The 14,752-nt window shown below is 42.5% G+C and overlaps 1 protein-coding gene across 1 annotated transcript in view; it reads left to right on the top strand.

Moving 5' to 3' along the window:
* LOC129867093 (uncharacterized) overlaps positions 1-14,752 on the top strand; it is a 103,128-nt gene that overhangs the window by 81,164 nt on the left and 7,212 nt on the right. The window contains exons 6-14 of the mRNA XM_055940262.1: positions 735-920; positions 1,299-1,434; positions 3,120-3,217; positions 7,814-7,933; positions 8,468-8,544; positions 8,874-9,049; positions 9,470-9,722; positions 11,753-11,792; positions 13,751-14,177. Of these exons, the coding sequence (XP_055796237.1) occupies positions 735-920; positions 1,299-1,434; positions 3,120-3,217; positions 7,814-7,933; positions 8,468-8,544; positions 8,874-9,049; positions 9,470-9,722; positions 11,753-11,792; positions 13,751-14,177 (1,513 nt within the window). The remainder of the gene's footprint in view (positions 1-734; positions 921-1,298; positions 1,435-3,119; positions 3,218-7,813; positions 7,934-8,467; positions 8,545-8,873; positions 9,050-9,469; positions 9,723-11,752; positions 11,793-13,750; positions 14,178-14,752) is intronic.

The following is a 14,752-nucleotide window of genomic DNA, read 5'->3' on the forward strand; positions in this document are numbered from 1 at the left end:
ACGCTTGGAACAGGAGAGGGTCGGTGTCCTCCACGCGCGTGACGCACCAAGAAAAGACTTGCTAGCTACAGGGTTTTTTGATTTATAGGGCCTGTGAACGCGCAATCGACCCCATTGGAATCGTCATCACGTAAAGGCATCCAGGGGAAGACGTAAGAAGTGTCCGTATAGTCATAGCAATATCAGTGCCCTTTTAACTGACTTCAGAACAGTGGCCAACATTTCTGAAATCTGAATCCATGTCAGGGAAATTGCTGTAGAATGGGCTCTGTTCCACTTAGAGACAAAATTTCAACTCCTATAGAAACTATAGACTGTTTTCTATCCAATAATAATAATAATATGCATATTGTACGATCAAGGATTTTGTGGGAAGCCGTTTCAAAAATTACCCAATTAGCATAAATAGTCTAAACAGCGCCCCCATCCCCAACAGGTTAAATACAATTTATCAAATAACCATTCAAATACTAAAATAAAAGTACATGTTTTTGGCTGTGTGTTTGTAAATACTCAAATACACACCAATTATTTTATTTTTTTACAAGATACTCAAATACAAATGCATTTGAACACAGGTCTGTTAAGGTTGCACCATTCTAAAACTGGAGAAATCAACACGAGAGCTAGCTAAAGTTGAGCCAATCTAGACTAGCATTCAGGCTAGCATGTAGCGTCCTTCCTTCCCCAATCATTGAGCTTGCATATATTCCTCTCTCTCTCTCCCTCCCGAGATGGTGAAGGCCATCCAGGTGCTGAGGATCCATCTTCTGGAGCTGGAGAAGGTTAACGAGCTCTGCAAGGACTTCTGCAACCGCTACATCACCTGCCTCAAGACCAAGATGCACAGCGACAACCTGCTTCGCAATGACCTGGGCGGGCCCTACTCGCCCTCGCACACCTCGCTCAGCCTGCAGCAGGTAAGGCGGACACTTACACATATGTTGCATGCACATACGTACAAACTCTAAACATAGTGTATCTGGTATGCACTTTCAAGGAGCCAACTACGTTAATGTTTTCGTGTTTTTCTGAAAGACCATTATACTTGTGTCCAAACATCTGAGCCGTATTCATTAGTCTAATACATTGTGTAACGTTTGGATAGAACGTTTTGAAGAACAGATATGTCTCCTACATGTAGTACTAAGGAATCATCAGCTCTGTTCATGGCATTTTTATCCGCAACATTCTGTACTTTCATGTTTCAAATTGTATTAGTCGTATGTACATCCTGAACGGCCCTTCTCAACCCCCTTACTGGTTCCTTCTCTTCCTATGACCTCTGACCTCACCAGGACCTCCTCCAGACATCCTCTCCGTCCATGACATCAGTCTCCAGCTCCGTCAACTCCTCGGGCATCATGGTGCACACCGGGACCCTGCAACAGGGTAACATTGCCATGACTACCATCAACTCCCAGGTGGTGTCAGGTGAGAAGCCTTTCCACCTTCCTCAACCCAGTTCTATGGGTACCTCACCTTCCCTGATATTACATCATACAACAAGTGTCCCTTATACCTCTACATTGTAGTGACATGGGCAGAAACAGTGTTTGTACAAATTGTACAAAGTGTTCTACTCTGCATGCACAACATTTAAAATTAAAACAACATTAGAGTGAGAGAAGGTTTAGCCACAATGTTTTGCATTAAGTATTTATCAATTATTATTTCAGCAACTGCTTGCTGGTAGGTCACATCATATCCTACGTCAAATGGAGGCTGTTGACATATAATTATGAAAATACATTTTGTGTTAATGGTGTTCTACACTATATACACAAAAGTATGTGGACACCCCTTCAAATTTGCCACACCCGTTGCTGACAAGTTTTTAAAATCGAGCACATAGCCATGCAATCTCCATAGACAAACATTGGCAGTAGAATGGCACGTACTGAAGAGCTCAGTGACTTTTAACGTGGCACCGTCATTAGATGACAACTTTCCAACAAGTCAGTTCGTAAAATTTCTCCTCTGCTAGAGCTGCCCCGGTAAGTGCTGTTATTGTGAAGTGGAAACTTCTAGGAGCAACAATGGCTCAGCCGTGAAGTGGTAGGCAACACAAGCTCACAGAACGGGACTGCCGAGTGCTGAAGCGCATAAAAATTCTCTGTCCTGGGTTGCAACACTCGCTACTGTGTTCCAAACTTCCTGTGGAAGCAAAGTCAGCACAAGAACTGTTCGTTGGAAGCTTCATGAAAGGGATTTCCATGGCCTAGCAGCTGCACACAAGCCTAAGATCACTATGCCCAATGCCAAGCCTCGGCTGGTGTGGTGTAAAGATCACCGCCATTGGACTCGCATTGGACTCGGGAATGCGTTGGAGCAGTGGAAACACGTTCTATGGAGTGATGAATCGAGCACAAAGCGAAAGCGAGGTACATACAGAAATGGTTTGTCGAGATTGGTGTGGAAGAACTTGACTGGCCTGCACAGAGCCCTGACCTCAACCCTATCAAACACCTTTGGGATGATTTGGAACGCTGACTGCGAGCCAGCCCTAATCACCCAACATCAGTGCCCAACTTCACTAATGCTCTTGTGGATGAATGGAAGCAAATCCCTGCAGAAATGTTCCAACATCTTGTGGAAATCCTTCCCAGAAGAGTGGAGGCTGTCATAGCAGCAAAGGGGGACCAACTCCATATTAATGCCCATGATTTTGGAACGAGATGTTCGACGAGCAGGTGTCCACATACATTTGGTAATGTAGTGTATATCACTCAAAAGTGTGGCTGGGTTTCTTGTTATTATGCACAGCAAAAAGTTATCCCTGCCCTCCGGAAATCCCTTTCAACTTAGAATGATAATCTCATTCCATCTTTCTCTTTGATCGCAAGACATTCAAAGCTCAAATTAATACCCATGATTAGAGAATCTAAATTAGTGCTAATTAGTAGCAAAAGAACAACTCATGAAAGAATACAGCTTTTTTTTTTCGTGCTTCATTCGCACCGACGTGCTTTTGCCTTCCTTGTTTACATGCTGTTGTTGTTGTTATTGTTTTGGTAGGGTTAGATAATAGAGCTCTCGAGCCGAAATGGTGCAAGGCCGACTGCTTTTCACAGAAGAAGAAGCCACTCGACTCTTATGACCGCAAATTATCCCCTCAGGTGGCACCTTGTATCAGCCGGTTGCCATGGTGACATCGCAAGGGCAGGTGTTAACCCAGGGACTCCCCCAGGGGCCCATCCAGATCCAGAATTCCCAGGTGAGGCCGTCAGCTGCTCTTCTAGCATATACCTGCCTCTCCTGCCATAAGATGTAGAGATGGATAATGTCTAACAACTCCAAATAATCTCACTGTCATGCATACCATTGTTTTTGCTTGCCATTAGCTGTCATCAAGTGGTGGGCCTCTCTGTTATGAACATGAAAGGACAGTGTGAAATGAATATTAGAGTAATAGTGTAATAGCTAGTGTCATTGGTAAACTTATGACATTTCAGCACACTGTTTTTGCAAGGTATCACTTGTTTATTATGCTAATGTTTCAGCCTTTAGCCTATGTGCTAACGTTTCCTCCTTGACAAAATGTTAGTACAATAAACAAGTGACTTGTTTCTTTTAATTTGAAGTCCAACACACCTGCAAAGAAAGCTCTAAATGTCAGAGTTTGCGAGTGCATGTCCCTTTAAACTCCTGCAATCCCCATGGCCTGAAAAACCTCACATAGGTGGTCAATATTTGAGTCAGACTGTCAGACCACCCGTATGCTCGCCTACGGAGCAGACTGTGGGGTGCTCTGCTCTGCAGGCGTATTAGAAAGCCACAGTGTCAGCCAGGCAGGTAATTCTGTGTTTGACAGACAGCGGCGGCCTCAGTGAATACCCAGGACCCAGCTGAGGCGGCACTCTACACGTGGTCTGGGAATAGAGTGCAGCCCCGTAGCTACATCACCGACAAGCTCCCGGTAATGATACCCCGGCTTGGTGCCGCCAATTAATTCAACCCCGCTTTTCCGGAACACAAATTCCCAGTGCCGAGGGGGATAGGGGGAGGGATTTCCACGTGACACCCCAGCTGCACCTGTAATAAGGCTTATTTTATGCTGTGTGTGTGTGTGTGTTTGTGTTTCATATATTTACAGTGCCTTTAGAAAGTATTCACACCCCTTGACTTTTTCAAAATTTTGTTGTGTTACAGACAGAATTTTAAATTAATTACATTTTTTTGAAGTGTCACTGGCCTACATACAATACCCCATAATGTCAAAGTTGAATTATGTTTTTATATTTTTTTACAAATTAATTAAAAATGAATACCTGAAATGTCATGAGTCCATAAGTATTCAACCCCTTTATTATGGCAATCCTAAATAAGTTCAGGAGTAAACATGTGCTTAACAAGTCACATAAAATGCATGGACTATCTGTGTGCAATAATAGTGGTAAACATGACTACATCATCTGTGTACCCCACATATACATTTATCTGTAAGGTCCTTCAGTTGAGCAGTGAATTTCAAACAAAGATTCAACCACAAAGACCAGGGAGGTTCTCCAATGCCTCACAAAGAATGGCACCTATTGGTAGATGGATAAAAAAAGAAGCAGACATTGAATATCCCTATGAGCATGGTGAATTTATTTATTACGCTTTAAATGGTGTAACAATACACCCAGTCACTACAGGCGTCCTTCTTAACTCAGTTGCCGGAGAGGAAGGAAACCGCTCAGAGATTTCACCATAAGGCCAATGGTGACTTTAAAACAGTTACTGAGTTTAATATCTGTGATATGAGAAAACTTTGGATGGATCAACAATATTGTAGTTAGTCCACAATAATAACCTAAATGACAGAGCGAAAAGAAGGAAGCCTGTACAGAATAGAAATATAATAAAGTCACATAATTAGTTAAATAAAGTCCACCTGCGTGCAATCTAAGTGTCACATGATCTGTCACATCATATCAGTATATATACTCCTGTTCTGAAAGACCCCAGAGTCTGCAACACCACTAAGCAAGGGGCACCACCAAGTAAGTGGCACCATGAAGACCAAGGAGCTCTCCAAACAGGTCAGGGACAACGTTGTGGAGAAGTACAGATCAGGGTTGGGTTATAAAAAAATATCTGAAACTTTGAACATCCCACGGAGCACCATTAAATCCGTTATTAAAACACAAACCTGCCAAGAGAAGGCTGCCCACCAAAACTCACGGACCAGGCAAGGAGGGCATTAATCAGAGAGGCAACAAAGAGACCAAAGATAACCCTGAAGGAGTTCCACAGCGGAGATTGGAGTATCTGTCCATAGGACCACTTTAAGCCGTACACTCCACAGAGCTGGGCTTTACGGAAGAATGGACAGAAAAAAAGCCATTGCTTAAAGAAAAAATAAGCAAACATGTTTGGTGTTCTCCAAAAGGCATGTCAGAGAATACCCAAACATATGTAAGAAGGTACTCTGGTCAGATGATACTAAAACTTAGTTTTTTGGCTATCAAGGAAAACGCTATGTCTGGCACAAACCCAACACCTCTCATCACCCTGAGAACACCATGTTTTTCATCGGCAGGGACTGGGAAACTGGTCAGAATTGAAGGAATGATGGATGATGCTAAATACGGGGAATTTCTTGAGGGAAACCTGTTTCACTCTTCCAGAGATTTGAGACTGGGACGGAGGTTCACCTTCCAGCAGGAAAATGACCCTAAGCATACTGCTAAAGCAACACTCAAGTGGTTTAAAGGGAAACATTTAAATGTCTTGGAATGGCCTCTCAATCCAATTGAGAATCTGTGGTATGACTTAAGATTGCTGTACACCAGCGGAACCCATCCAACTTGAAGGAGCTGTAGCAGTTTTGCCTTTAAGAATGGGCAAAAATCCCAGTGGCTAGATGTGCCAAGCTTATAGAGCCATATCTTAAGAGACTTGCAGCTGTAATTGCTGCAATAGGTGGCTCTACAAAGTATTGACTTTGGGGGGGAGTGAATAGTTATGCACGCTCAAGTTTTCTGTTCTTTTGTCTTATTTCTTGTTTGTTTCACAATAAAAAATATTTTGCATCTTCAAAGTGGTAGGCATGTTGTGTAAATCAAATGATACAAACCCCCCCAAAATACATTTTAATTCCACTAAGTAAAACTGCAAAAAATGTGGCAAAGAAATGGTTGCATCATGTTATGGGTTTCTTTGTCATTGGCAAGGGAGTTTTTTATGATAAAAATAATCTGATTAGAGCTAAACACAATCCTAGAGGAAAACCTGGTTCAGTCTGCTTTCCAAAAGACACTGGGAGAAAATTCACCTTTCAACACGACAATAACCTAAAACGCAAGGCCAGATATACACTGGAATTGCTTACAAAGACGACATTTAATGGCCTAGTTACAGTTTGACTAAAATCAGCTAGAAATTTTATCACAATATTTAATGTCTGTCTAACAATGATCAACAACTAAGTTGACAGATCTTGAAGAATTTTGTAAAGAATAATGTGCAAAATATTGTACAATCCAGGTGTGCAAAGCTCTTAAAGACTTACCCAGAAAGAGTCACAGGTGATTCTAACATGTTTTGACTCAGGGGATTGAATACTTATCTAATCAAAATACTGTATATTTGTGTTTTATATTTCATGTTTTCTTTTACAAAAACCTTTTTCTTCCACCATCAAATTAGAGTATTTTGTGTAGATCATTGACAAAAAATGATGATTAAATACCTTTTTATCCTTTTTATACCTTCTGAAGGCACTGTATATCAGAATCAGTTGGGAGCCATTCCATTTTCATGACTTTCCAATGCCTGCATAAAATTATGAAGAATATTTTTTAGCTGAGTATATTTATTGATCTATTCAGACATTTTGTACTGCCAATTTATGCGTGGTGCAGAAGAAATCTTCATATTTTTGCCTCAAAAGTGTTTTAGCCATTGCAAATGGGTTGTTAAATATGAATGAAGGATCCTCACTTTGATACTGTTTTCGCCAATGCCATAGGAAATATTTATTTTGTGTGTGGACCAGAGGTGAATTTTTTTAGATTAAAGACATTTTGGAATTCATGCATAGTGATCTCATGCCACTGTATATGCCTTTTTTTAAATTTTGTATGCCATTTAGCTGACGCATTGCAAGTGCCATCCTCTACTAACTGAGCTATAGAGGACCATTGGACTCTGTGTGTGTGTGTGTGTGTGTGTGTGTGTGTGTGTGTGTGTGTGTGTGTGTGTGTGTGTGTGTGTGTGTGTGTGTGTGTGTGTGTGTGTGTGTGTGTGTGTGTGTGTGTGTGTGTGTGTGTGTGTGTGTGTGTGTGTGTGTGTGTGTTTGTGTGTGTGCGTGCGTGCGTGCGCGCACATGCATGTGTTTTCTTGACGCCAGTGTGAGCATGGACATGGTTTAAACTAGTTAATTGCCACTGAGTACTCCCCACCCAACTATACTGTAAAATAGAAATCGGAGATTTCTTGAATAAGTGCTTTTTCATAATTTTCTCAACCACCCACGGAGTTGGAACAAAACTCTTATTAAAGCCAAAGTTTTAGTTACAAGCTATCTACTTGTACTGTCTTGTTTTTGCACAATTTGCCAGGTTTTTTAGGCACATTTCTCATCGTAGTTCTTTCAGCTAGATCAGACCGGCCTCCTAGATTTCTCTGAGTCAAGGGTGTTGTGAATCGACGTTCCTTTCTCGCCTTTTTATTTTAAGTATCATTACTCAAATTGGGTTGCTATGGCGATGGTGAAGAGGGCGGTTCTGCCCTTGCCAAAGAGACGGATAATTGGCACTGTCTCTTTGTTACCGTGGCAACAATAACACCCCATCCCTCTCTCCATCCCTCTCTTCCATCCAAGGTAAACCTGGACTTGGCTTCACTCTTGGACAGTGATGACAAGAAGCACAAGAACAAGAGAGGGGTCCTGCCCAAGCACGCTACCAACATCATGCGCTCCTGGCTCTTCCAGCATCTCATGGTGAGCTAGCAACATTAGTGTTCACATCAATGTTAATATGTTGGAGTTACAGTAGCCACAGAGCTAATATTCATCCCTATTCCTTTGGTTAAGCTATTGAGGAAGTTATTGAGAAGAGTCAAGCTATGGAGGAAAATTAGGGTGAAGGGTTTAGAGCTAATGATGTCAGGGTTGTAGCTGTGTATGACTGAAGGCCTCATCCAGAAACAACCCACATAGCTTCTACCTAGTAGGCACTTGTAGTGATCTGAAATAATGAATTGCATATCTCCATGAATTAATTGAATAGGTATAAGCAATATGGTAGTTCCACTCCCTCAGATAGGCTATGAAGAATTAGATTTATGGGCTAAGGATTGTTTCTGGCCAAGGCCTGAGAATACAAGGTGTTGGGGCATGGGTCAAAGGTTTAGGGAAGTTGAGAGTTTAGGGGTGAGGGGAGGGTTTGAACTATTCATTCACAAAACTACTAATTGAAATGGATTAAACTTTACTGATGGCATCCTAAATATCTTAAATCTGTCCCTTTTGTAGCATCCCTACCCAACAGAGGACGAGAAAAGACAGATTGCAGGACAAACAAATCTGACCTTATTACAGGTCAACAACTGGTAAGATTGTAATACTACTACTGCAAATGCACTAGGAGATGAAAATCAGCTGGCTAAAAGTATGGATGAAATCAATAGAAATGTTGAATGTTCAGAGTGAATGTTGATGAGTTCAAACTTCAGTGCTATGCTTTATCACCTGATTGTGATTCACAACATAGTGGCGCCATCTACTGGTCTACAAATGTTCTCAGTATCATAGAGTACGACATTCTTACAGAGAAAAAAGGTCTGTCTATGTTTCTCTCACACTGGTCTTTTTCCCTTTACCTCTCCAATTCCCTCTCCCCCTGCATCTCTCTCTCCCCCCTCTCTCTCTCTCTCTCTAGGTTTATCAACGCTCGCAGGCGCATCCTCCAGCCCATGCTGGATGCCAGTAACCCAGACCCAGCTCCCAAGGCTAAGAAGATGAAGTCCCAACACCGTCCAACCCAGCGCTTCTGGCCAGACTCCATTGTTGCTGGTGTCTTGCAGACACATGGACCTCACTCTAACAACGCTGACAGTACGTCACGAAACCATTAAAACGCTCTGTCAATGTCTACTTGTCTGTTTCAAAACTCTGGCTAAAGATTGGTTGAGTCATCATGATTCTCTTGATATTTCAACATAGTTTCCTTGTTATTTCAACCTACTTTATAAGGGTAATCATTTTGCATCAATGTGCATAGATAGTGTACACTTGCACACTCATCCTCATGGATTTAAAAGCAATGGATCAGTGAATACAATACATTGAATATTGGCATGGGCTATAGTGATCCCACCACATTACACCAGTTCATTCTTTTTAATCTCAGTAGGGGGGGTGAATGAGTGCACACTTTGATGAGAAGGATATAGAATTGGAGGCAGTTATAATGTCATGTTTGTGTTTCTTAGTGTGTAAACCCTGTGTTGCCTGCTTCTCCTTCTTCTCATACAGACCCCCTAGGCTTGGACAGCCTCCAGCCCCTGTCCTCTGACTCAGCCACCCTGGCCATGCAGCAAGCAATGCTGGGTGGAACCGACGACTCCATGGATGGCACAGAGGAAGAGGAGGAGGAGGAGGAGGAGGAAGAGGAAGTTATGGAGGAGGACGAGGAAGATGAGGAGGAGGAAGAGAGCGAGGGAGGGAGACGTATATCCGGCGGCGGAGGAAGGAGAGATCTGGGCATGGAGCATAGAGAGGGGCTAGAGTAATGAGATGTGTTAAAGGACAACGTGACCTTTTGACACCTGGGTTGTGTTCAGTAGTCACCAAAACAGAAGAAAACAGACTGAGACAGAAAGGGACTACCTGGATTTCTCCACTAAGAAATTTGTTTTGTTATGGGTGCTCTAATGAACACAATTCAGACCATACTTTCCCTCCACAAACCACACCTCCATTCAATCTTAACCCCTGCCCAGCCCCTAGATTCAGGCAACAGTCACACCTTGAATGGGCCTTTTGTTTTTTCTACCATGGATTTCTGTCTAGAAACTACAGATTCGTCCCATCAGAACTCTTAAGAAGGAAGATCCTATATGAGGATTAGGGGTCTGAAGGTGTCCTAAAATGGTCACCATAAATTGTGTGTCCTAGAATGGACACCATACTCTGTGGACTAGTGGGTCACCCCAAACCTCTTACGTTTTATTACTGACAAAACAATGACAACTATGAGTTGCTGTATGTGAGTTGATTGTGAACTTGTACTGTAGGTCTATACCTGGCCGTCACGTTGGGTTCCATGCTTTGGAATCATCCAAGCCTTAGTCCGTTTCAGATTGACTCCATGAACATGATGTTGTCATTATGTTTTCCGCCCACATTTTCATAATGTTGATGACGAGCGATTTTTCACTGCAACAAAATTGATGTTTTCGGGCATGATTAAAAAAACGTTTAATTCTTTGAGGCCAAGAGCAAAAACTGCACAAAGTATGTATATTAGATGTTTTGACGTTTGCGTTACATTGCTGAAGGCTTGCATATTTATAAACAATTTTCTTCGAGCTTTCAGAAGACGGTTCAAATGGCACCTTTGTAGAAGGCACAAAGTAACTGCTGTGATGTTCTGGAGGTCTTGCAATTGAGAAAACGCTTGAGTGAATCTGAGTTATCGAAGTTACAGATGGCCAATCAAGGTTCCAAAATCTCAAGACTGGAAAGAAATACTCTGTCACATTGAGGATTCAGATTACAAACAAAACACTGCCTTGGTAACAGTGTCTCAATGAGTTAAAGAAAAACATTCCGACATGAAGAGAAATGGAATTGAATCCTCAATTTAAAGAACTAACATCTTTAAGTGAAAATTTTTGCAAGAAAAAGACAATTTAAGGGGAAAGCCTGCATATTTAAAGGGAAGAGTTCAATTCCTGAAACGATTCTCTATGTTTCACGTTAAGGATTTGAAGAAACTGTGAAAACTAAGTTCAGCCCTCTTTTTGTGCTAAATGAAATCCACAAAATTAAGCCACCCGTTTTCTAATGTGATGTCTAGAAAAGAAAAGAAAAACCTGTTCTTGAATGTTCATTGAGATTGGTCTTTGTGAATTATGTTCTTCATTATAAACTGGGTGGTTCGAGCCCTGAATGCTGATTTGCTGACAACCGTGGTATACCACGGGTATGACAAAGCATTTCTTTTTACTGCTCTAATTACGTTGTTAACCAGTTTATAATAGCAATAAGGCACCACGGGGGTTTGTGGTATATGGCCAATATACCACGGCTAAGGGCTGTGTCCAGCCACCTAAGAACAGCACTTAGCCGTGGTATATTTGCCATATACCACACACCCTCGTGCCTTATTGCTTAATTATACATTTTCTTGATTGCTTATTTTTTTTTAAATGGTTCTTCCAGAGCAAGTGACTAGGGATTTCATTTTTTGGGTTTGTGCACATTGTTGTCATAATCTATTGTTTCAATAGACAATTTTTATAATTAAAATAGATAAAGCTTCAAGTTTGAGTATCCTTTCTGAGGCAGGAAGGTGTGTGCATATGACAGTTGTCACACACAGTGTGTATATTAGGGCAGCCTCAGTCAGCTTACTATAGACACTTTTGTGAGTATCGTGACAGGCCTACCTCTCCTCCCTGTGGCCAGATTGGGTATTACAATCAAAATAGTACAAATTACATCAAAAACAACTGCACACTGTTAAAGGGCTAAAGATACCCCACATAAATTGTCATGAATCTGTGTTTAATCTTACGCCATTGCTCCTGTCAGAAAAGTTCACCCAAGCCACACTACCTGTTGCATGCTGACAGTAACCCAACACTGGGCCTCTGCTTTTCAAACAAGAAAGACCACTTCTGTATTAGACAATAACCACAGTTCTCCACAAATTACAGATGAAGCTCAGACTAAACGGCCTCAATGTAGAGCAACCTCCCACATTTCCTTGTCATGTATTTTATATCACACCCTCTGGTTGTTAATCAAACCTGTGATTTGGTATTGCTGGAGTACCACCCCCATGTCTTCCCACCTTTAAATTTGGGTGACCCATGTACTGTAAGTAGAGAGTATCAAAAAACATTTGCTGAATATGATACAAGTCTGGGATCTTCTGTAGATGGCCGTTATACATTGATTTCAGACATTCACACACGCACACATATATACACACTTGTATCCTTGACCTACTTCATTGTAGATGGCCACCGCACGCACGCACACACACACACACACACACACACACACACACACACACACACACACACACACACACACACACACACACACACACACACACACACACACACACACACACACACACACACACACACACACACACACACACACACACACACACACGTAATAAAATACCCCAAATTCCTAAAATCATTGTATCTGTATTTGGACTACATATGACCAAGCATTCCATGATTGCCATTAGGGTAGTTGTGGTATGGCAAGTTGTTCTACATTGCACTAGTTACCAGTCATTCAGTTCCTCTGAAGTTATCCATCCTAGCAGCAGCACTGAAATAGCTGTAGCAGACAGGGCCTAACTCTAACTACCATTCTCAATACTGTATGCTAGCAGCAGCAGCAGCAGTTCTGGAGCCAACCTTAGGTATAAATAAGAGGATAAATTACAGAGACAGGAAAAGCCACTGGTGCTTGGGTCTTGTTTGAAGTGGGCTGCTGCCATGGCAGTCGAGCATGGTTGGGACCTCAGTGAAGAGGCTGGGCAGTGGGTCATATGCACACACACAAGCGTGAACACACACACGTAAGTACAGACACACACACACACAGTCGCCACTCCCTCCTCCCACCCCAGACACACCTCACCACACAGCAGCCAGGACTGTAGGTCTGTGGAGTTGCGGAGACACCACTGCCATCTGGGCACTAACATACAGCAGCAGTAATTAGATCCATAGACCCAGGACCCAGGCCCAGTCCAGCCCAGTCCCAGCCTGTCATATAGCAGGGCCCTCACGGACAACTTAAGGGCCTCGCCAACACAGCTCTGGTCTTCAGAGAGGCGTTTGGCTCAGTTGTCTCACTGCATTTCCTTACTGGATTTCCATCCTGCAGTCACTGGTCACTGGAAAGAGCAAGCGGATTGAAGGTAACATGGAAGCTGTTTATCATTGTATTGTAGAAGATGTGTAATGGAAATGATTGAAAGGCTGTTGACATTTAGGGAGATAGAGATGTGTAGAATAAGTGGTACTTATACCAAGGGTTTAAAGTACTTTGATGCTTGTTTGGTATTTACGGTATTGTCAATTGAAGAAAAATATCTGAGAAACTATTTTCTCTTCTCATCCTTTGACATAGTTTTGCATACTGTTTTGATGATTACTTCACACATTGAATACCAGTTTTATTTGGGGCTCCCGAGTGGCGCAGCGGTCTCAGGCACTGCATCTCAGTGCTAGAGGCGTCACTACAGACACCCTGGTTTGAATCCAGGCTGTCTCACAACCGACTGTGATTGGGAGTCCCATAGGGCGGCGCACAATTGGCCCAGCGTCGTCCGGGTTTGGCCGGTGTAGGCCGACATTGTAAATAAGAATTTGTTCTTAACTGGCTTGCCTAGTTAAATTTAAACAGTCTATTTCTCAGATTGGATATCAAGACTATAATACTAGTGGTTTAATACGATGACATAGTAAATCTGAAATCTGTATCAATAGAAAAAAGAAACAACTGAATACAAAGTACATTCTAATACTCTACAGGGTAGGACAAATGTATTTCCCCTAGCTAACCCAGAAACTCCTGGTTGCCAGTTGGGACGGGACCCCGCCCCAGGCTAAAATCCTTCATGCTCTACTAGGGCTCAGTGCTATAAAGTCTCAGTGGACTCCGCTTGCCAGTTTGGATTTAATCTGGTCCATGCAACAACGAAAAACTTTCTCTACTAGTGTAAAACTCAGTTCTCCCAGGTCTCAGTGGGCTCAGTTGGGAGTAAATCCAACATTTCCCTGTAGATCACTAGGTGTCAAGATGTCCATCGCTAATGCAGCCGCGCAGGCCATGCTGTCGGACGCCTTGCTCCGGGACGGCGCCGGGGGCAACCATATCGGTCACCTGGAGCTGGAGCTGCCGCTCGACAGGGTCATCAAGTTTGTGTCCGTGGGGCTGCCCTTGCTGCTGGTGTCCATGGCCTTCGCTCGCGAAATCTCCATCGGTCAGTCTGTCTCTCTCTGTCTGTCTCTGTCTGTCTCTCCGTCTCTCTCGCTCTCTTTTAGTTCTTGTTTCGCTGCAAATCACATTTGTTACATTCTCTGCTATTATTTCCTTCCCTCTCTTTCCCTTTCTGTGTTTATTTTTGGATTTTTCTCATGCCTCTTTTGTCCGCTGTATCATTGGGTCAATATTCCTCCATTTTCTTTTTCTGTCTCACATTTCTCTCTCTAGTCTCTTCTCATTTGCCTCTTTCCCTTTACTGTACGGGAGTGAGAATCTGTGTTTAGGCAAGGGAGTTAGTGATTCAGATTCAGGCACAAACCATTGTTTGCACAGCACTTTTGTGAATGGAGGGTACATGGGGGCACTGGATGTTATAACGGTCCTGGTTGTAGTTTAAGGGTTAAGGAGACAATTCTATCAACTATTCAAAAGGTTAATTGTAACGTTTTCATGAATTATAAGGTCTCTTTCAATTTATTCATATCATTTCCATTTGTTTTCTGACTTGAGTTGACATGTACTGGACCCCAACCGTGGTCAACTGCAACAATAACACTAACACAACCATGTGTG

Source organism: Salvelinus fontinalis, chromosome 2, assembly GCF_029448725.1.
Source record: "Salvelinus fontinalis isolate EN_2023a chromosome 2, ASM2944872v1, whole genome shotgun sequence".
NCBI lineage: Eukaryota > Metazoa > Chordata > Actinopteri > Salmoniformes > Salmonidae > Salvelinus > Salvelinus fontinalis.